Source organism: Camelus ferus, chromosome 13 (genome assembly GCF_009834535.1).
Source record: "Camelus ferus isolate YT-003-E chromosome 13, BCGSAC_Cfer_1.0, whole genome shotgun sequence".
Lineage (NCBI taxonomy): Eukaryota > Metazoa > Chordata > Mammalia > Artiodactyla > Camelidae > Camelus > Camelus ferus.
The window spans coordinates 38,197,393-38,220,672 of NC_045708.1; the positions used below are offsets into that span (position 1 = coordinate 38,197,393).

General features: G+C 52.6%; 1 protein-coding gene and 1 long non-coding RNA gene across 4 annotated transcripts in view; one reads left to right on the plus strand and one right to left on the minus strand.

Moving 5' to 3' along the window:
- SLC1A7 (solute carrier family 1 member 7) overlaps positions 1-23,280 on the minus strand; it is a 44,767-nt gene that overhangs the window by 2,097 nt on the left and 19,390 nt on the right. For 2 of the 3 annotated variants that reach the window (XM_006180146.3, XM_032494300.1), the window contains exons 3-9: positions 17,137-17,352; positions 8,535-8,577; positions 6,204-6,426; positions 3,725-3,824; positions 2,798-3,031; positions 681-875; positions 72-206 (exon numbers count right to left, since the gene is read on the minus strand). In XM_006180146.3, coding sequence (XP_006180208.1) covers positions 72-206; positions 681-875; positions 2,798-3,031; positions 3,725-3,824; positions 6,204-6,426; positions 8,535-8,577; positions 17,137-17,352 — 1,146 coding nt within the window. The remainder of the gene's footprint in view (positions 1-71; positions 207-680; positions 876-2,797; positions 3,032-3,724; positions 3,825-6,203; positions 6,427-8,534; positions 8,578-17,136; positions 17,353-23,280) is intronic. The other variant, XM_032494301.1, reaches the window with a different exon arrangement.
- Positions 914-9,784, plus strand: LOC116668004. The gene is made up of 2 exons (XR_004325027.1): positions 914-1,549; positions 8,797-9,784. It is a non-coding gene; the product is annotated as an uncharacterized LOC116668004 (long non-coding RNA).

Genomic DNA, 23,280 nt, shown 5'->3' on the forward strand with positions numbered 1-23,280 from the left:
CACTGTGCCAAAGCACGGTAGTTCCCCAGCCCACCCCGCGGGCCTGCTGCCCAAGCAGCACCCCCACTCACAGAGCCCAGTCGACAGCGATGATGAGGGTGATGTCGTCTGTGGGAAGTCCCACCGAGGTAAGCACGATGACCATGGTGACGAGCCCGGCCTGGGGGATGCCAGCTGCCCCGATGCTGGCCGCGGTGGCAGTGATGCTGCAGGGGGGGCAGGGAGCGTTGTTGGGCCCTGGCCCCAAGGAAGGAGCCAGAATGCCAGGGCCTCTGGGGATGGCATCGTGGGGCAGGAGTTGTTAGGACTGTCACATCAAGAAGTTGTTGGGGCAGGGGGCATGTGTCCCCTCAAGGACCTGTGGTCCCAGAGGCCCCATCCTTGGCCTCAGCAGAACCTCCTGAGCAGTTAGTGGAAATCCCTGTGTCTGGAGCCACTGCCTCTGTAAGTTTCTGGGAAGCTTCACAGAGACTTTGACTGTCCATTGGCAGAGATCTGCCCAGCCTCCCTTGGGGGCCTGGTCCCCAGGGTCAGACTTGTACCTCAGGCTGGCATGTGAGGCCTTCCCCTTGGCCTGCTCCCCTCACCCCAGCCCCCTTCCCTCAGCTCAAGAATCCTGAAGGCATTTCCAGTGCACCCTACCCCCAATACACACTGGGTGTGAGGTGTCAGGAGTGTACCTGATGGTGATGATCTGGCCGAAATCCAGTTCATAGTTGTTGACCTGGGCAATGAAGATGGCGGCCACAGCCTCGTAGAGCGCGGTGCCATCCATGTTGATGGTGGCGCCCACGGGCAGCACAAAGCGGGCAATGCGCCGGTCAATGTGGTTGTTCTCCAGCAGGCACTTGAAGGTGATGGGCAGAGTGGCTGAGCTGTGGGCAGAGGGGCCAGTTTCTGCCGACCACCCTCCTTAGGATGGTCAGGGCCTCCAGGGTGCCCGCCAGCCAGGGATGGACGCTCTCCCCACCCCCCAACCCCAGGCAGCTGGCCCATCTGGGGTAGGGGGAGAACAGGCTGAAGGGGCTTTGAAAATGGTCACATGGCCAGACTCGCCCAGGCCCAGGGCCTCAGAGACACCCCCCCACCTCACCGATACAAACACAGGCCAGGAAGGCCGTTACCACTAGCAGAGCACCTACTATGTGCCAGGCACCACACTTTACAAACTCTCATCTGATCCTCACAGCTTCCTGCGAGGGCAGGGCTTTGATCCATTTACAAATGTAGATACTGAGGGAAGGAGGGGCTGACCCAGCATCTCAGGACCGTGCTGAGCTAGCAAGCAAGTGGAGGTGGAGAGGTCAACACAGGGCTCTGGGCCAGACGCCTTGGGGCCAGATTCCAGCCTCCCACTAGCCGAGTGGCCCTGGCACCTCCTTAGTATCCTTGTCCCAAACAGCATGTCCATTGCAGAGCCAGTAGGAGGAGTCAACGGGCGACACTTAGAACAGCGTCTGGCACGTCACAGGCGCTTGTCAGTGGTGCTCTTACTGTTACTGTGTTTGTCACCGGAGCTCCCAGTGGCAGTGTCGGGACTGAAACCCAGGTTAGTGTGGCCCCAGAGCCCTTCCTCTCCCACAGGCCCTTGCCTGGGAAGCCCACTTCCACTTGCCAGAGGCCCTCCTGGGCCCCGGGCGTGCTGCGCCCAGGGCTGTGGTTCTGCCAAGCGGGGAATGGTGAGGGCGGGCGGCTCCAGCAGGGCTTGGCCAGCAGCACGGGGCCTGGCAGGTGCCTGGGGCTTTGTCTTTCCCTCTCTCCACCTCCCTCTGCCCTGGGTGGGGGTTCCCAGACAAGGCTTCTAGGGCTCTTCCTCGCTGGGGTTCTACTCCTCCTGAGTCCTGCACGAAGGGCTTCTGCTGCCAAGGGTGGGTCATGTGGCTGCTGGGGAAAGGGGTCTGTGGTGGCCCTCATCCCATTTTACAGATTAGTGAGCCGAGGCCCAGGGAAGAGAGAGCAGTAAGGGATGGAGAGAAGAGCCAGGACTTTGGTGCTAAAGTCTTGGGCTCAAGTTTGGGCCACTTCCCCCACGTGGCACTTGGACACTCTCTGTGGGGAGAACCACTCTTTCTTCACAGGGTTAGATGCCCAGTAAGTGACCACCTCCTTCCTCCCCCTTGCTCAACAGCTGGGTTTGCATGACTCTGGGTCTTCTGCACTCAGCTGCGGTCTGGGATCCTTGGGCAGGTGTTCCTTCATTGAGCCCAGACTGGCCTTAGTGGGTTATCTCAGTTCATCCCCACAGCGACCCTTTGTGGCGGAGGCTACATTGATCCCCAATCCGTATATGAGGAAACTGATGCCCAGGGAGGTCAAGTGACTTGCCCACAGTCACACAGCTAGTGGGTAACAGAACCGTGATTCAAATTCCCACTGTCTGGAGACACTGCCATGGTTGTGATGGGGAAACCTGCCAGTGTCCCAGTGACAGAAGACAGGCAAGGTCCCTAAACAGTACAGGGCCTGACTCCAGCAGAAGCACTGCATGGCAGCGACAGGTGACAGTGATTGCAGACTCATCACTCTTCAGCTCTCTCTGCCACTGGTGCCTGGAAGCTGACCCCATGCAGATTGAGTGAACCCTGGGGAGGTGGGCAAGTTGGGGAGGGCTTTCTGCCATTCGGGCAGGTGGGGGCTCAAGCATTGCATTTTCAAGAATAGGTCTTGTTACCATAGCTACCCCCAAGTTTGTGAAGCAGGTCACGCTGACACATTTTGTGGTTCTGTGGGTATGGGCAAATGATGGCTGGACAGAAGGACGGCCTCCTCCCCCATCCTGCCTGCTGCCCAGGGCTACCTGGAGGAGGTGGCCAGCGCAATGAGCAGCGCCTGGAGGATGCCTCGGATGAAGACGATGGGGTTCTTTTTGGTGATGAAGAAGTAGAGCAGGGGCAGGATAAAGAGGCCATGGACCACCAGTCCGCACACCACCGTGACCGCGTAGAAGCCCAGTTTCTTTCCAACCGTTGTGGGATTGTCCATCTCCAGGATCTTGCCAGCGATGAGGAACACGATGCCAAAGGGGAAGTACCTGGAATTGGCCAGGCAGCCAACTCAGTGCTGGGCAGCCAAAGATTCCAGGCGATCCTGGCACCACATCACTGCCTGGCCTGACCCCCCCTGAGCCTCCTAGGGCTCCTATGAGGACAGAATAAGACTGTGTATCAAGGTGCCCAGCACATGGTGTGACTAACACCACCTCAGCCAGCCCAGCCCAGCACAACCTCTCACGCCTCTGCCTTCTCCACTTTCAGGCCTGCATTTCAGCCCAGCAATGCCACAGGCCCATGGGTGACCTTGGCAGGCCTCTGCATTTCCCCATCTGACTGTGCAAGGTTGGACTAGAAGATTCCTAAGGTCCGAAATCTGAACCCAGGAGCAGCAGCTGGTTGTCACTTCCAGTGTTTCCTTTCTCCGAAAGCTGAGCTGATGAAGCCCCATGTGATGGGGAAACTGAGGATGGGAGAGCAGGCCCAGGCTTATTAGCTCTTAGCTCTCCTCCAGTGGGCCTGATGGGGCCAGAAGCGGCCGGCCCAGAGCTGGAACCGGGGCTGGTCAGGGCTGGGACATCCAGGGGCATGCAGCCTCCCATGCAGGTTTCTGCTCACTCCTGTGAGAGCAGAGGATGGGCCCATGGTGTCCCTCTGACTGCCCAGGGCAGATCTGGCAGGGGGTGGGGTGGGTAGACGAGGACCCTGCCCCGGCCCCCCATGACCAGACTTACCACACAGCCACCGCCACGATCTTCATGACAGACTCATTGAGGCACTGGCAGAAGCTAACCAGGGGGGCCCCGCTATCACCCATGCGGCCCAGCATGATGCCTGCAGGTGGGGGGAGAGGGACACAGCACATCACAGACGCCGCAGACCAGGATGCAGACATGCCCACGCCCATGCACGCTGGTGGCCCAGCAGGGACGAGCTGCGGAATGCACAGATCTCAGCGCTTGGCGGGCTTCCCAGCAGCTTTTGATGCACCGGCACCTCCCCTCCACTTCTCCTCTCCTCCTCAGCCTCCAGGCTGGAGCGAGGGCAGTGACCTCCCCACAGGGCTCTCATCTAACCTGCTCTAACCCTGCTCCAATCAGAGCAAGTGCCATCTTCTTAAGATAAAAATGCTCCCTGCAGACACCCTACACTGGCTTCCCTGAGCTTGTAGACCATAACCAAGCTCCCTGCGCTTCAGGTCCCACTGATCTGACCCCGTCTATGACTCCCACCTCCATCCTTCTTTCCCTTCCGCACTAGGCTCAGGCAGCGCTGGCCTTTTTACATTTCTAGAGCTGGGCACACATGGGCGCGACACGTGCTGACTCGGACACACGAACACACACACACACACACACACACAAATATACAACTAACATGTGGACAGTTACACGTGCTCAGTAGACAGTGAACTGAGTCAAAGGGTCTCAAAGGTTTCTTTCACTCTGCCAATTGCTAAGAGAGGGCAATGGCTGGGGAGGAGGAAGAAAGTCCAGGATTGGAAACAGATTTACAGATGGGCTGAAGGCGCTTCCAAACACCTCCCTCTCACACACTGAAGTCTCTGAGGTCCTGGCCCCTCTGTGTGCCTGGTCTTTTGACCAAGATGATAAGAAATTCAGTATCCATCACCGTCCATCCATTCATCCATGAGTCTACCCATCTCTCCTGCAGACTTTACTGAGCACCTGTACAAGCCAGTCACGTGGTGGCTGTGGGGATAAATGGAGAACAAGGTCTGTCTGCCTGCAGGGAGTGGACACAGCTTCCGTGCAGGCATTAAACAGCCACACAATTGCGTAACTGCCTCAGGCCAGACGTTTAAGGAGTGACACAGAGGACTTGACCAGTCTAGGGGGTCAGGGAGACTTTCCCGAGGACGTGCTGCTCATCTAGAGCCCCTCAAGGATGAGGAAGGTGCAGGGGAGAGGAAGGGGCAGGAGCAGCCCAGCTGGGGGAGGTGGGGAGGGACCTGACAGGCCGCGTGCGCGGCGGAGGCGGGAAGTGAGCGGGACCAGAGAAGCAGGACGAGCTGGCCCAGCGCGGGGCTCTGCAGGCTGTTTGGACCCATCTCTGAGTGCAGTGGAGCCAAGGGAGGCTTTATGTGGGACTTTGTGACCTCATGGGGAGGACACACCAGGACAGGGGACTCTTCAGGCAGCTTCTGCGGAAACCAGGTGAGAGATGACGACGGCCTTGGACCAGGCTCGGGCGGCGGGCAGAAGGAAGCGCACAGATTGGAGAGAGATTTCAGAGGTGGGCGTGCTGGGATTTGGAAGTGGGCTGAGGCAGAGGGCGAGGCAGAAACTGACCCCGGGTTCTGTGCCTGAGCAACCAGGAGGATGGGGAGGCTTTGCACTTGAGAAGAAAACCCTGCAAGCAGCCAGGGAAGCCAGAGAGGCCCCCTGAGGCCCAGGCTGGTGCGGTGGGGAAGCTGATGCCAATTTTATACTAAGAGTCATGATGACCCCTGGCCCGGCCCAGAAGGACAAGGTGGGGACTGACAAGCTAGATTGTTGTGGAGAGGTTAGGAATTCCTAGACTCCAAAGAATAAAAAAATATGTGTGGATGTCGGTGGTGGTGGTGGCAGGCAGTGAAGGCAGGGGCATATCCACAGGTTTTGTGGATTTTCTGAAGCTCACACAGTTTGGGGCCCTCTTGAAGAAAAAGGATACAAAATTTAAAAAAGGAAAAATGATACAGGCTTCCACAGGGGCTGGTACAAGTTAAGCTTCACCAGTTTCTTGGTATGTAGCCTGTGGTGGGACTTGGGGACCCAGAGAAGAGTAGCAAAGGGAAAGGTGTGGTCAGGGGGCCCCGAGAAGTGGTCTGCAGAGAGAGGTGGCCAGTGAGAAGGCCTGCAGTTGAGGCTGGAGGGGAGGAGTGAGGGCTTTAAATTAACAGCAGCTGGGAGGGGGCCAGAGGCGTGGTCTTCTTTGAGGGAGGGCTGACGCCCCTGGAGGCAAACAGAACACAAGGATGGGGAATTCTGATTAAGAAACATTACCTCCAACGAGGAAGAGGGCAGGAGGCACCCCCTCCCCCAATCGAATGGAGGCTTGAGCCATTGGAAAGGAAAGGGAGGAACCATCTGGAAGATGGGGAGACTCCAGGCTATTCAGGTTACTGGACACGGGGATGTGGGGAGGGGTAAACGCAAGGAGGCCAGGCTCCAGGGCACTGCCGGAGGGTGGGTGGCAGGTGGCACGTACCCATGGTGGCAGAGAAGATGACGATTCCCAGCACATTCATGCCGTCGCTGGTGCCAGGCTCTGACTTGTAAACGACCTCGGGTGGTGGGGTCAGGTCCAGGGCGAAGTTCTGCACACGAGAGCCATTCTCCTCCTGGACCCCGTAGATGAGGATCCGCCGGGGAGGGGCTTCCTCTGATGCCAGTTTGGGGGACTTGATGATGGGGGTGGTCTTGGTGCGGTACTGGTGGGTGACACCCCAATTAGGAATGAGTCAGAGCCAAGTGTTGTTATTAATATCAACAACAACAACAGTAATAACATCCTGGAAGCACATTTGCATCTGCTCATGAACTATTTGACAATAACTCTGTGAAGCAGGCAGGACAGGGATTATTATCACTATTTCAGAAAAACAAAACTGCAATTGCTTCATCTATCTACACACTACCCAGCTACACCTCCCTCCATCCCTCCTTCCCTCTTCTTCTGTCTGTGTACCATTATACTCACCCAGGCCGCTCTCTAACCATCCATCCATTTCCTACCTGGATAATCTACCTAGATAACCCTTCATTCACCTGTTCATCCCCTTCCAACCATCTTTTATCCATCCACCTAGCAGCCAGCCAGGCCTGCCTTCCTCTGATGGAAATTTGGACTTTCAGTTTGAAAAGCTCAGCTCGCCCTGAGCTCTCTTGATGAGATGAGGCCCCAGCTGGCAAGAACTGAGTAGCTGAGTTGCCTACCTTTCCTCCCCAGCTCCTTGGGTCTTTTCCTGTCATTCCTCAGGTACTAGGAGCCCAAGCAAGGGGGTCTCCTATCCTCCCTACACCATAGCATCAATAAGGCAAGGCTTCTGTGCAATGGAAAAACCCAGAAAACTCATGGGACCTAAAGTTTCCGTGCTCAGTTCCCTTGTCTGTAAAATGGGGTCATAATGGTTATCTACCTTGTCAGGTTAAATAAGACAGTGCATGTAAAGTGCTGACAACAGTGCCCAGCACATGATAAGCTTTATGTAACCACTACTGCTAGTATTGCCATCACCACCATCATTGTCATCAGCATCAGCATCATTCCTGTATTGAACACTCTGTGCTAGGTGCTGGGTCTTGAAGGATGGGTAGGAGTTTGCCAAAAGATAAAGGGTATTCCAGGCAAGGATGAAGTAAAGCAGTGTTCTCTCTTTCTCTCTCACATCTTCAATAATTCCCCATCACTGTTGGAATAACATCCAAACTCCCTAGCCTAGTATTCAGGGCCCTTCATGACTTGGACGTTTCATAGATGAAGACCTAGGAGGTTAGGAAAGATTCAGTGATTAGCTCAAGTTTTCACAGCTCCTTACTTCAGAGACTCTTCAACCCTCAGCCACCTCCTCTGTGTCTCCAGGCCCAATACAGGGCCCAGCACAGGGAAGAGGATCGGGAAATGCCTGTTGGATGGAGTCAGCAAACTGGCTGACATTTTAGAAGAAGAAAAGAATCGGAAATTTTTAAAAGTGCAGACAAAGATTGGTGTACATGGTTGTTTACCATAATTTCTAAAAGGGGAAAACTTGGAAACCAACCAAAAGTGGAAATGGGGAAATAAATTGCAGCCCAGCCTTATAACATGCTATTACACCATCAGAAAATACTGTATTCTTAAGAAACATTTAATAACCATGGAAAGTGCTCATGATATAATGGGAGTGGGGAAAAAAGCAAGATGCACACTGTATATATACTATGATCCCAATTTTATTTTTTAAAAACATTTCGCAGAGGGGAAAAAAAAGAGACTAGAAACATACCTTCTACCACTACTATCAGCAGGTGCAGGAACTAGAGGTGATTTTTATTCTCTGCGTTATGTTTCTTAGTATTTTCCTAACATTTTACAGTGAGCATTATTACTATTTTTATTAGAGGGAAAGGATTACTTTAAAAAGATGGAGAAAGCAGGCTTAGAAGCAGACAGGTCTGGGATCCCTTGTTCCCTCCAGCTACTAGGCAAATCCTTTAATCCTTGTGAGCCTCAGTTTCCTCCTCCAGGACAGGGGCTGGCCCTACCTCGGGGCAGGGTGAATGTGAGGACTGAGAGAGATGGAGTTTGTGTGAGCACAGGTGTAAACAGAGCAGAGCGGGTACCCAGCTGGGGCTTCTCATAATTCTTCATAAAAAGTTGGAACCCAGGGCAGGGGTGTGGCCATAAGAGGCATTCAGGATCTAGGTCTTCCCACCTCCCCTCCCCTGGAGCATCCTGCTCCTCAGGAGGCTGGGAGACTGGTTGGGCAAACCTGCTATTTCCTGGCAAGGCCCGCTGGCTGTGCCTGCCCACCCCTCCACTGCCCAGGGACCCACTCACCTGTTTGAATGTGGCTTCCACCAGGTTGGCTGGGAACATGTTCCTGGAAAGAGAGTCAGCAACTGAAGAATTCCAGGGAACCAAAGCGGGAGCGCCCTTGGGGTTATCTGAACACCTCCCTGGCAGTGGCAGCTTTCCATGACCCAGCCCCACCTCCCTCTGCAGTCAGACCTCTTTCCACCACCCCCACCCCGACCCCCAGCCCTTAAAGCTCCAACACTAACTGCATACAATTCCCATGATGTGCTGCATACTTTTCCAGCTCCAGGCCTTTGTCCACATTGTTCCTTCAGCCTGAAATGCCCTTCCCACTTCTCTGGCTAACTCCTGCTCCAATCAAGCAGAGGCCAAGCTTTTCTGACTGCTCCAGGTCGACCCTGTGGCCTTTCCCCTGTGGGGCGCCTGCACTCCAACGCGATGCCCGGTGGCACTGGCTCACGTGTCTGCCTCCCCCACAGACCAGCTTTCCTGAAGGCGGGACTTGGTCATCCATATCTTATTTGTGGCTCTCAACACAGAACCTGGCACATAAATGGGATCATTATTCTTATTCATATTGTTTTCATGAAGCTAAAGGAGGAGGAGGTCTTGTCCTATCAGAAATGAAAATACACTATAAAGATGTAACTGTCAAAACAGTGAGCTACTGACACAGCCGTCAACAGAAGGATCAATGCAATGGAGCCTGTAGCGTGGAGACAGAACCTGGGACATCTAAGTATTTCGTATTTGATTGACGTTGCTGCACAAATCGGTAAATAAAGACAGACTCATTCTAGAGAACTGCACAGCTGACCAACTATTCAGAATGCTAAAAGCTAGAGCCTTATGTACACTTTGTTCCAAAATAAATCCCAGATGGGTTAAAGGAACAAATAATTTTTAAAATGAAGCCTTAAAAAGCTAGAAGAAAATATAGGTTAATATTTCATCAGCTCTTAGAATATGGAAGGACTCTCTAAGAACAAAATGAGTAATTTTAAAAAATCAATAGATTTTACTTCATTAAAAATAAGAATTTCCTAAGTGCAACTTGGTATCCTGGAATTAGATTCTGGGACAGAAAAGGATACTAGTGGAAAACCTGGTGAAATCCAATGAAGCAATTTAGTTATTAGCCTTGTACTGATTTAATATCTTAAATTTGACAAATGTGCTTGATATAAATTACTAACATCAGGCAAAGCTGGGGACTCTATGCAACTTTTCTGTAAACCTAAAATTACACCAAAATAAAAAGGTAAAAAAAATTAAGATACTCGCTAAGACAGATTATAATACAAATAAAATAATAAAGCAAACAACGACGTATATGACCAAATGTCATCGTTGTAAACGTTCAAAGAATTTTTACAAATCTTGGCCTCGCGGTGTTCACTGTTTTCCTCGCTGGGACATTAGCTGTCTGGAGGACAGCGATCTCTGTTTTGTTCTCCGCTGTGTCCCCAGCACCTGGAAGAGTGCCCGGCACCTAACAGGCACTTACTATTTGCTGCATAAATAAATGGACTGTAAAAACATTAACACCTCAATAGAAGAATGATGGAACATTATGACCGGGTAATTCACTTCTCAGAAGGAAAAACATAAGTAGCCAAAAAAACTTTTTGAAAATATTCGGCTTCACTGATAAATTTTCACCTATCATACTAGTAAAGAATTTTTCAAATGACGATACACACCGCCCGGGAGGCTTGGTGATGTGGGCACCCTCACGTGGTTCTGGCAGCAAACTCTGTGTAAAGCAATTTGCAGTTCCTATTGAGGTCTTTGCCTTTACACTCTGCTTTAGGAATCCATCCTGCATCTGAGATGCTAACAAGAATTTTTGTTCCCATGTTTGAACAGGCCACGTGCCTCGTGCTCACACTGCCTCCTCTGCCTGGATCCTCCTTCCCACTCAACTTGCCGCTTGTTCTTGGCAAGTCTCTCTTTCAAGACTCAGCCCACACATACGCTGAGTTATATCCATGAATATGAGTGTGCATTCTTTCTCAACTTTACACCCCAGCAGCCACTGTTGGAAAGTTTTCACTGCTGCTAAAATGCAGGTTCAGTGTAAGCATAAGGCAGGAGGACGAGGGCTTAGAATGAGCTACCAAGGCAGAAAACTGGTAGAGAATGCTCACAGCTTCTACCCCGATTTCAGCTTCGTCCAAGGGGAGAGAAGAAGCAGGGTCAGGAGCTGAGATTGCAGAAGCTCACATGAGGCTCTTTTTCAGTGAGTTATGAGCAGATTTCTGCCACCAGAATAATAGCTGCCTGCAAGGGCTTTGGACATCAACGAGCAGACCCGAGGCTCATGCCAGGCCCACAGCCTGCCAGAGTGCGTGGCCCCCGGCCCGGGGCGCTCGTGGCTGGAGTGGAGGAGGCCCACACTGCACCAAGTGGCAACGGTTTGAAGATGTCTCCTGGTTACAGTTTAGGCAGGTTCGAGTGACAAAGTGGTTTTTCTAATGAAACTTAGAGGGAAGGCTGCTTTAGCCTGAGCAGAAACAGAGAGCCATCAAAAGGTCAAATGTAAGAAACTGAATGAAACTTATACCTGGTATGTACATCTCTTTACAACATCCTTTAAAATGAGAATAATTTAAAATATGTGCTATGGCTGGGATGGTTAGCTCTCTATCCAGTCTCCATTCTCTCTCCTTCCTCACTAACAGAAACCCAGGGATGTTATGGGGACCAAGAGGGCCTTGTTGTCAAGCTGTTTGCCAACTTCTCTTGCCAAAGGGTGGCCAATGTGAAGTAAGTGGGAGTCACTGGGTTGTGTTTCCTGGAAAAATCTTGAAAAGATGCACATGCAGTCAGGACCCTTTGGTCCTTTCCTCCAGCTCTTTTCTTTCTGCCTGGAACCTGGACATAATAGCTGGAGCTTCAGCAACCTTATTGAACCATGTGACACACTGATGATAAAAGCCAAGTGCTAAATAAGTACAGCGAAGCAGGGAGGGGGAGGGAACATGGGATCCTGAAGACCGTGAGCTGCTCACCTCTGGGCTGCTTCTTTGGGAGAAAATGCAGGCCTTTGCCTTAACTTATGCCTGTGCCACTTCAAGTTTCTCTTAATTAGTAGCTGAAAGCAATTCCTGACTAATACATGTGCTTGGCTAATTATCAATGAACTTATCCTCAGATTTTAGTAAGGAATTATATTTTTGATTATGAAATGGGAAAATATACGACATTTTCTTTTGGCTTTGAAGACCCATGGGAAGCCTTCTTGTTTGCCCTATGAGGCCTGTGCTCCTGGTGGCAGTTACACAAAATGCAGACCAAATGTGCCTAGGAGATAGGAATAGCCCAGCCCATCGGGTACACACACACTCTGCCCTGGGCCTCCCCGCACATCTCTTGGGACAAGGCCACAGTCCACCTCACTATTTGTCAGTTCCCACTGTGATGGTTCCAAACTCACCCCAATCCTGTGTCCCCAACCCAAGCTCCAAAGGTGGGAATTGTTCCTTCCCACACACAGCTCCCGAGAGCGTCATCCAATCCCTGAGGGGGTAACTGGGAGCTACAAGTAGAGCCAAGTCATTACTTCATCTCTCTGGTGTTTTTGAAAGATTGGGAAAAAATGAAGGGGCCCAGCTCTTGTTAGTGTTCCGCTTGGGATTTTTCCTGGGAGGCTGCGCTGTGAGCAGACGTCAGCTTTCTGGAGCCCCTGCTCAGAGCCCTGGGAAATGAACTCATGTCTTGGAGAGTCATCCAGGGACAGGGCCCATTGTGTTCCTCTGGAATCATCTTTGAGAGTTGGATGTAAATCTTCCCACCCTGAGGGGAGCTGTGGGCCTTATTTCCCTGCTCAGTGGGACCCCTCATCTTTCTGACTTTTCATTAGTCACACCTGCCTCCAGTCGCCAGTTTCCAGTGTTCCTCTTCCGTGTTCTTGTTCAGTTTTCAACATTTGGTAGGCAGCTGCTCTGGGCCAGAGCAAGGGTGAGGGGGCTGCTCGTACTCTCACTGCTGGGGTCCTCATTTTCTGCACAGCCTCTCAGAACGTCAGAGCTAGAAAAGGTCTCAGAGAGTGGCTGTCCAGGGCACCTGTCTAGTCTGTCTGTCCTAAGTTGGTGGACAGTAAGATGCAGGGAACTGTATGTTTCCCCTATCCCTCCACCACCCCCGACCCCACCCCCAGCTCTTGGCACAGTATCTTTGCTCAGAGCAGTTACTGAATAAAGGTGGGCTGAGTGGAACAGAAGTGACTGTGCCTCCTCCCAGGGCATCCCCTTGCCTCTGGGCACATCCTGTCCACTCCACTCTACCCTGCTCCAATCCATCCTTCCCCAGTTCACTGGCCTCCCCTTTCTCAAGTGTAACAGCCTGTAATCAAGGTCTTCAAGGTTGAGCTCTGCACTGTCCTCACAACCTCATCTCCCAGAACCCGCCTCCAGAACCCTCTGCTCCTGCCCAGCGGCCTCCTCACTGGCCTCTAGGACTTTGTATTTCAGAACTACAGAGCTAGAAGGGATCTTGAAAACCTCAAGGGAAACAGGCCCAGAGAGGCAGCTGCCTGCCCGGAGCCACACAGCAGCCTATGGGCAGAGCTGAGCCCAACTCGCTCATCTCCAAGGTCTGGGTTCCCTGCAGGAGCACGTGATCTCCCCTGCAGCCCCACTCTCTGACTAAGAAACGGTGACAGTGATGTCCAATCACCCAGCTTTGCAAAACAACTTGCCTTGGGGTTGAGAACGACTGAGGGGAAAAACTTCAAACCAGAAGGATCAATTTTCACCACGTGAAAAGCAGCTGAGAGCAGGAACTCCTCCTGGAACATTTGACTCTGACACGTGTGTCAGATCCAGAGCCCTCAGCCCCCGAGCAGGGGAGGCCATGTGCGGAGGGCGGGAGCTCCCCAGCACCAACCCTCCTTCCACCACAACGAAAGGCTGTTTCAAATCATAGGCTCCAAGAAATGATGAGTCAGAGTCACCAAATCTTAGACATAGTGGATCTTAAAAATGAAAGCTTTTCGAAATTCCTCTCCCCTTGACTTCCAGGACGTCTGTTTTCCTGGTTCTGCTCCTGCTCCATCAGCTCTGCCCAGAGCTCCAGGGTGGCTGTGGGCCGAGGTTTACCCCCAGCCTCCGCACTGCACGCTCAGCTGTGCCAGTGTCTCTTCTCTGGGGGCTTCAAGCCCCAGCACCGCCAATGGCCTGCACCCCACTGGTGTACTCAGCAAACACTCCACACCTCCTCTGTGTCAGGGGCTGTTCTAGGCTCTGGGATATGGTGGGGTGATTTCTAAAGCTCTGGCCTGGAGCATATTTTATTCCAGTCGGGGAGACAGAAAAAGAAACAGAGAAATACACAGACAGGATGTCAGGTAGCCATACAAGCATGAGGAGAGAGAGTGATGGAGGCTGGGAGGCCCCTCGGGAGAGAGGAGGAGCCACACATGCTCCACAGGATGGGCTCTCCCTGCAGAGGCAGCCATGAGGATAAGACACCGAGGTGGGACCCTCTGATGACGTTTGGGGAGATGCATGGAGGCCCGCGTGGCTGGAGCCAGGGGAGGAAGAGGTAGAGCAGAGGTCAGAGACAGATACGTGTGTGGCTGGGGCATCAGGAAGAGTCTGTAGGTCATGGTGAACACTGCGGATGGGTTGTGCAGGTTTTTTTTTTAAAGGATCCCTCTGGCTGTTGTGCTGAGACCAGTCTGAAGGGAAGCAGAGAGATAACAGGTGAACATGTTGGACCCTCGAGTGAGAGGTGATTGTGGTCTGAGCAATGGTTGGAGTGAGGGGGAAAGAAGGGGCAAGATTTGGAATACAGTTTTGAAGGTAGAGCTGACAAATTGGATGCAGGATATGAGAGAATGAGAAACATCAGACTAAGATGGGCAGGACTGAAGAAAGGGCAGATTTATGGAGAAAATCAAAAGTTTACCTTTGGATGAGTTAATTTTGAGATGCCTTTGGACAAGTGTATGTAACAATCTGGAGTGCATGGAGGAGGTTTCCACCGGAAACAAAATTCGGAAGTGTCAGTGTACAGAAAGTATTCAACGCCATGGTGTGGATGAAATCACCAGCAGGTAACTGTAGCTACAACAGAGTCTGCCTGGGTCTCTCTGGCTCTATAACCCACGGGCAAGAACCGTCCAATAGGAATAAAACTGCAAGTATTTTTGTGATCCTTATTTTATCACACATCTTAAAGGATAAAAAGAACTGGGAGAATGGAGAAAATGGAGGGAGTGGTAGCTTGTTTGCCTTGACTGTGGACTAATGTGTGCATTTGCTTTGTAACATTGCAGTCCCCTCCCACCCTGAGTCTGGGCATGGCCACATGACTTGCTTTGGCCAACAGGATGTTAGCGGACTTGACAAAAGCAGGAACTTGGTAAAACACTAGCAGGCTTCTATTTCCTCTCTTGTTCCTCTACCGTCATCGTAAGAATATGCCCAGGCTAGCTGTCTCTTGGAATCCTGTCACCATCATAAAATAAATCCAGGCTGGCCTGCTGAAAGATGAGAGACCGCAAGAACAGCTGGGTTATCTCTGCTAAGATCATCCTAGATCGGCTGTTCCCTACCTGCCTGCAGACACATGAGCTGAGCCCAGTCCAAATCAGCAGAACCTTCCAGCTGACCTGTAGATTTACGGTTGTTGTTGTAAGTCACTAGAGATTTGGCTGGTTTGTTACACAGCAACAGCTAATAGCTACAGAGGGTGAGAGTTTCTTGAGAGAGAGACAGAGAGAAACAGAAAGAGAGAGAGATTGTATGCTGAGCATCTATCCCCATAAAGGAGTAAAGGAGTTCTTCTCCCTGACTTTATGCCAAGAGGACCACTCAAAGACTGGCTGTGTCCCCTAAGATTTGAGGCATGTAGGGGCTAGTGCCTGACTCATGTCCAAAGGCCCTGGGAAAGGCCTGCACTGTGTGCTTCCCATGGGCCAATGTGGCCCTTGCAGGAGGGACCCTGCCTAAGAGGATCACCTGTGGGGTGGGAGTGGGGTGAGGTGACCCCAGCAGAGGAGTTGACCAGAGGTCAGGCCTAAGGAGGGCATTGCAAGCAGCCAGCTGCAGCAGGGAGTGCCTGATCAAGGTGAGAGACACCAGCAATAGGGTGAGCTCCAAAGAACCCACAAAAGCACCCCTGAAGAAATACAGCCAGGCAGCACCTACCCCAGTGCACTCCACTACCAGCAAAGGAGGATCTTTTGAGCTCACTCCCGCTCCTCTTTCTGCTGCGCCAACCCCAGGGCTAGCAATAGGGGATTAGGTGGAGTAAGAAAGAGAGAAATCTGTGACCTTCTTCCTGCTCCAAGTTTCCAAGTTTGCATCAGATGCAAAAGGCTAGGATAGGATTCATTTGGGGTGGGGGGCAGGTAATTAGGTTTTTTTATGTATGCTTTAATTAATTTTTTACTTTATTTTATTTTTTAGTGGAGGCACTGGAGATTGAGCCCAGGACCTTGTGCATGCTAAGCACACACTCTACCGCTGAATTATACCCTCCCCCAGGACTCATTTTAAGTTGGAAGAGTCTGAAGTTTTAATGTTAGACTGGACTGGATTACTTACAGCTGAAATTGGTGAGGAAATGAAAGGGACTAAAAGGAGTCTAGGGAGCAAGTTTAATGGGGGCTGTTGAGCCCAATAAACCATTTCCAGTGGGGTGCTTCCTGGGACTCTGTCCCAGCCCTGCTCTCCTCACCCACACGGTGCTGGGAGACCCCTCCGTCATCAGCTAGCTATTTGCTGATCTCTCTACCTCTGTCTTCAGCTCAGACTCCCCCACAGGACTCAAATCCACTAGCCAACCATCAGCTGACATCTCCCCAGGGATGTCTGCACCTGCTCCAGCACTGTCTTCTGGATTGGTGACCACACTGCTGTACACTCTGGTGCTCAGGCCAGAGACCTTCATGTCCTTGCAATCAGCACCACCACCTCCTCCACCCCTCCCTCATCTCACCATCTCCTGCTGATTTTTACCTCCTGAGCAGCCTTCAGTCTTTCTACTTCCCCCAGGTCCCTGGCCAGCACCCTGGCCCAGTCCTTGCCTCTGTCTTCTCCTCGGACCATGCATCGCACTCTGATCCACCAGCACTCTGGCAGACAGAGTGAGCCTCCTGAGTTGGACCTTGCCACTCCTGTGTTTAAAACCCATTTCCTGTAGCCTTTAGGATAAAACACAATTTGGGGCCTGGTTCCCAAGGCTCCTCGTGGTCTGGACACAACCAACTTCTCCAGCAATGACTGTCCACTCCCCTCCTTACACTTCTTGCCCCAGTCACACTGAATAGGCCATGACTTTCCTCCACAATATTCCCTCCCAGCTAAGGGTCTTTGCACAGCTGTCAGCTTCTTGGGGGTGCCCTTCCTGCCTCCCCGGTGCCCTCCCACTCACCCTGATGGGGGCGGATGGTGCAGAGTGAGCCCAGCAGGAAGCATGGGGGCTGAGGGCTCAGAGAATGACCTCTGTGGCCAACCCCCTCATTACCATGAGTGATCAAGAGCAGACCCTGAGCACCCTGTCCCCACACCTTCTCCTGCGCCCTGGTTGCCATGTGGGGCTGGGCTTGTGGAGCCAGCAGCCCCAGCCCAGGCGTGGCGTCTCCAGGCAGGGTGTCAGCAGGGAGGGTTACCGGATGAGGTCCAGCAGGGGGTCAGCTGAGCTCATAATGGGCTTCACGCTCTGCTCCGTAGTCTCTTTCTGGGCCGCACCGCCTGGGTGGATGATGGAGACCATGATGATGCCCACGATAACTGCCACGAAGGTGGTCCACAGGTAATATGCCACAGTCAGGATGCCCAGGCGGCTGGAGGTCTTGGCATCCAGGGAGGCGAGGCCAGACATCAAGCTGGGAGAGTGACGCGGGTCAGGTCCACGGGCAGCCGGCCGGCCAGGCGCTCAGGCGTACCCGCTCTCGCCCCCACCCCCCAGCCTGCCCCCGCACCCTCACAGCACTCCGGGGCAAGTGCAGGCCTGCGAATCCGCCCAGCAGTCCAGTCCCCACGGCTCCGTCTAGCCTCGCTCTGCTCTGCTCCCCCCACCCTGCCCACCGTCACCAGCCAAGCCCGTTCACACCTGGAGGCTTCCGGGAGCTCTCTCCTTTGTCTGGGGCGCTCTGAGCAGCTCCCTTCACTTACCCCCCAGGTAAAACCAAGCTCAGCATCACCTCTTTGGTGACATTGTCTTGGACTACCTGCCTCTTCACCAGAGTTAGGAGCCCCTTCTGGGTCTCACACAGCCCCTGGCTGCCTCTGTCACAACCCTGGTTGTCACTGTCACCTGTTTCTCACATCAGACTGAGGACCTGTGAGAAGAGAGGCAGATCTGACTTCTCTGTGGGTCCCTAGTGCCTCATGAGCGCTGGGTGCTGCCACCAAGCAGGTGACTACTGCAAGCTTTAGAACGAACTGAGTGAGAGTGAGTGAGTGAGTGAGTGAGTTAGAGCCCTGGGCTGGGAGTTGGTGACCCGGGTCCTAGTCCTAGCTCTGCCCAATGGCCATGTGACCTCAGGCAAGCAGATCACTCCTTCGTCTTTGGGTCTCAGGATCCCCATCTATAAAATGGGGCCATGGTTAGATTTTCCCTGAGAGGTGCCACCCTGTGGCCATCTTGGGTTAGTGCCCGACCCAGGCTCCCCTCATGGGAGGCTGTGTGGAGGGGGCTTGGGGATCTCTCTCCCCAACCCCTGTTGCCCTGACCCGGGCCCTCTGCCCACCAGAGCAGGTCAGCCCCAGAGCTACTCATTACATGACTATTTGGGCAGGAGTGCTGTGGGGCAGGTGGGGAGTGAGAGATTAGTTACGGAGATGCTTGCACTTTGCTTTGCTGCCAAAAGGATTTTTCCCCAAAGCCCTTTCATTCTTTCAGATAAGGGAAATATTTGCCTGGTTTTAATCATGTAAACAAGAGCAGATAATCCCTCCCCATCCACACTCCTCTTATCATGAGGTCACATACAGGCAGCCTCCAGCTTCAGGGCTGAGCACAGAAACCTCTCCCCCACTCCAGGCTGTAACCACTGCCTGTGAACACCCTGCTCTTCCCTGCTCACTGTAGCAAAGGCTCACTCCTCTTTTAAGACATAATTTAAGGGTCCCCTTCTCCAGGAAGCCTTCCCTGACCACCAGGCAAGGGTAAAGCCCCTGTGCGGCCCTCTGCCCAGCCCCACCTCACTGAGCTGATATTTACTGGAAGTGCCTCCAGGGCTGGGCCTGGGTCTGACTTAATGCTGGGTCCACTGAGCCAGGCAGGGGCCCAGTTGGAGTGTGGTTTGCTGAATGAAGACGTGAATAAATGAATGAATGAGTCAATGTTTACAATCTCTATTCATCTCTGTCTGCCAGGACGCCATATGTTAGTGATGGGCTTAGGGTGGGTCTTAGACATAAATCCTGAAGGGCTCATAACGAGATTGTGTGGCCTGGGGAAATGGGGGGCCACCCTACAACATTATCCATGAGAGAGATTATCCCCAGAAGGGGGCCAGCACATCCACTCAGGGTCCGGCAGGCCTCTGACCACAACAAAATCTCCCATAACCAAGTTCAACTACTTCAAGCCACAGGAAAGCCATGGCCCTGAGAGGATGCCTTGCTAGAAGTCACACAGGACACTAGAGGCCAGCTGGACCAGAACTCAGTCCCCAACTCCAGACCTGTTCCCTTTTATCCATGTAGTTGTTCAGTTCTTCAGCACAAGCCCACTTGGTGCCATGCCCTGTGCCCACAGAAAAAAATCAGAGTCAGTCCTCAACCTCAGGTAGCTCCTGGTCCAGCAGAGGGGTGGAGGAGGACATGGACTTGGACACTAGGACAGAAGTGGACTCAAGTAAACAGTGAACAGGTGGATGCATCAGTAACATAAGGGAAGGGACAAGAATGTGCTATCTGTATTCAGAGGAGGGAGGAGTCACTTCTAGCTAGGAGAATCAGGAAGGGCTACCTGGAGGAGGGGGCATTTGAGTTGGTTCTTAGGATGTGAGGTTCTTTGGAGATGGGGCAGATGTGCCAGGCAGTGGGACACCAGAAGCCAACAGGGAGGGCGAGAGGCTGGAAAGTTTGAGGACGTTTTGCTATTTACTGTGGCCAGTGCTTAGGTTATATTTGAGGTACAGTGATGTGTGGGGCAGAAAAGATAGACTGAACTCAGGAGTGTCAGCGGCCTTGAGTGCCAGGCCAAGGGGGACACAGGGGAGAGTGGGGTCCAACACAACTCATCTCGCAGAATTTGCTGGATGTCTGAGAAGGGAGAACTAAGAATTCCTTAAATCTGAGAATATCAAAGTAAAGAAAATATATAGGGAGGGTCACTGAAGTGGTTTGTAAGAGCAAAAACCTGGGACCAACTTAAATCATCAGTGAAGACTAGAGTAAAAGTTATAGCATATCCATACAGTGGAGTTCTAAGCAGCCGTTAGAAGTGATGGTGTCGTTGGGAAGATGTTCCTATTTAGAGTTAAGTGGGGAAAACAAGATACAGGATAGTTTGTAGCTCTGTGGAGGCCCCCTGGTACCCCTGTGACCCCTCTCTAGGTCTGCAGTCCAGTTAAACACAGTCCTGCTTGAGGGACTGTGCAGATGAGGAGTGCTGATGAAAATCAGATTTCAGAAAGGGGCAAAGGGCCCCTCGGAGGGCCTCTCTGAGGAAGAAGAGGTCTCACACGGGGGTGGTGCCCACTCAGGGACAGATGGGATGTGGTAAGGGAGGGAATGCAGGTTCTGGACATAGCTCTGGAAAGGAGAAGGCTGATGGGTAAAATGGAAAGAATTCCATCACCTGAGACCCAAGCAGTTCTACTCTGGAACCTCGCTCCCAGCCCCCAAAATGGAAAGGGTTTTCCTACTGGCTGAAGTCAGAGGTGAGCAGCGGAGATGGGGCAGTTGGGGAGGAGTTGCTGAAAAGAGCTGACAGAGCAGACCCTCCCCTCTCTGGGCTGGTGCCTGCAGCGTCAGGGTGACTGCAGGTGATGGCGGAGGCCAAGGAGAATGGGAGCCAAGTGTGGGGAGGGCCTGGATTCCACGTGAGACAGCAGCCACTCCTGGAACTCACAGTAACAAGAAAGGAGGCTCGAGCTCCTGCCATTTGGCTGGTGAGGGCTCCTGGAGGTCTCAGACTTCTGGGCCAAGCTGTCAGAGTGGACTTTCTGAGAACCTACAAGCCGGGGTAGGGGGTCTGCAGGGAATGCTAGGTCATATGGACATTCACAAGAAAAAAGCTAGAACATTGAACAGTAGCTGTCTTTGGGTGGTATGAAATTTTCATTTTGTTTTTAATTTTTTTCCACATTCTCTATTATTTCTAGAATAAGCATGTCTTGCTTGTATGATAAAAAAAAAAAACACCACTCCCAAGTGCCCAGCAGCCGTAGGAGTCACAATCTGTCTGGAGTTTAATTGTCCCTAAGCACTTGAACACCCACCTCTTTTGATTCTTAACGTTCTAAGTCAGCGCTGCCTTGCGGAATGCTAATGGGAGCCTTTTCTAGTAGTCACAGAAGGAAAGTCAAAAGAAGCCAGTGAAGTTCATTTTTGGTGAAATTAATTTTAATGATAATTTAACCCAGTATATCCAAAATATTACCATTTCAAATGTGCAATCAATATAAAAATGCTTAGAAAAACTGCTTCTGGTTTTAACATTTTAATTTAAATGAATTAAAAATAAGAAGTTCAGTTCCTCTGTTGCATTAGCCACATTTCAAGGGGTCACTAGTCACTTATGACTAGTGACAACCCTACTGGGCTGAGCGGTTTGAGTTACAGGCGGGGAAAACAAAGCCCAGTGGGTGGAGATAACTGGCCAAGCCGCCTGGCTGGTGAGTAGAGTTAAGACTGGAACAGGGGTTTGGGAGTCGGCCTTGTGGGGTTTCCCCTCTCCCACAGTGGCTCTCCGTGGTACAGACCTGGTTTAACTCCTGTGGAAGAAAAATGTTCTCTGGTTTTGGCTGGCCACGAATGTGATTCAGTCCATGTAACGGCTCTGTGATTCAGTCCATGTAACGGCTCTTTGATTCAACATGACCCGCCCCATGGCTACAGCCCTCAGATTTGTGCTGCTGAGTCCCCCATCTCTGGAGGTATCCAAGTGGAACCTGGCTGGCCACCTGCTGGGGTGCTAGATCAAGGCTTCCAGAATGACTGGGAGATTCCATGAGGATGACTTCAAATGTTCCTACTGGCTCTGTGACTTATGGGGAGAGAAGATTAGGAAACCTTGCCTCCCTTACTCCCACAATGGCTGGGTGCTCCTGGGAGGCCCCCACATCCTCGAGGGCCCTGGGGAGGAGCTGCTGGAAGGCCAGGGGTCTGGGACTCCCTCCCAAGCCCTCTGGCCACCCCTAGGGCCCAGGGATTGTTGGTCAAGAGATTGCGGGAGCCGGCTGCACTCCAGGGCAAGCCTGTTTCAGTCTGGTAATTGCTCCACTTGCAGGGGTGGGGGAAGGGAGGCAGCAGCTGCCCAGGCTCCTCAGGGAAGGAGGAAAAGGATGCTTCCTGACCCTCTCCTGGTTCTCACACCAACACCTGAGGTGAGTATTGTGACCCCTTATGACACTGAGAGGCACCCACCGCTGCCTCCATCCCTCACCGTGGCGGGCAGTCAGGCTGCTGAGACTGCTGGGGGTCCCTCCCTATTTGCAGTCCTCAGTGGCTCCCCAGTTCTGTTCACACTCCTTCATGGCTTTGGGTCACTCCCCTCCTCCTCACTAGCACTGCTCCGGCCACCCTGTTCTCCCTGCTGCTCCTTCAGCCACCTTTGCATTAGTTGTTCTTTCAGCCTGGAACTCTCTATTCCCCCACCCCCACCTCTCATACCTCCCTAACCCAACAAATTTCCAGTTGCCCTTCCCTAGGTCAGCTTAGACATCACTTCCTCCGGGAAGACTTCCCTGATGTGTCCACCTCACCCATCTCCCTAAGGCACCTGGTGCTTCCCAGTTTGTTACAGGGCACTCTGTTGGCATGCTCACCCCTAAATCGTTGGGGCCCACCCAGCTCTGGCACATGGGGGGCTGGCAGGAAGGCGTGCTAAGTGTAGCAGTGGACACTGAAGGCCCCCAGTCCCCTTGCCTCATCCTCCTGCTGCTTTGGTCCTCTCCTGCTGCTCTCCAGTCTCCAGTCAGGCACCACCTCCCTTGGAATGCCTCCCTGAGCCAGCCAGGCCAGGCAGCTCCCGTGGGCTCCTTCATGCGTCCCTCACTAGCTGGGAGCCCTGGGCAAGTTCCTGAGCCTCTGTGTGCCTCAGTTTCCACTGGAGGGCAAAATGAGGATAATGGTGGTTTATTGTGAGTGCTAATCTAGGTTTAGATGAGTGCCGGCCTCATAGCAAGTATTCAACACATTCCAATTATGAGCATCCACTCGGGGGTGTCATTGTCTGTTCTGTGACCACCAGCCCCAGCAGACTGTGAGCTCCTCCAGGGAAGGGCTGAATCTGGCTCAGCTCTACGTCCTCAGAGCCCAGGGCCTGGCCTCGCCTGGGTGCAGGTTTGTTGGTGTGTGTGTGATGTGAAGCCAAGGGGGAGTTCTAGACCAGACTGTGAAAAGGGTTGAACTGTGAGCTCTGGTGACCAAGTGCACCTCCTGTGCATTCCCAGAGAACAAGTCACCTGGACCAGCCAGGTTTAGGGGAATGCCCCTGGCACTGTGTGTCTGTGTGACATCGGGGCAGTTGGCACTGGAACTTTTGGGAATTTGGGGGAATGATTATTGTGAGCAGTGCCCTCTTCTGAGTGATGGGAACCTGACAGGGTCTCTGGAGTTGTACTCTGGGGCTCGGC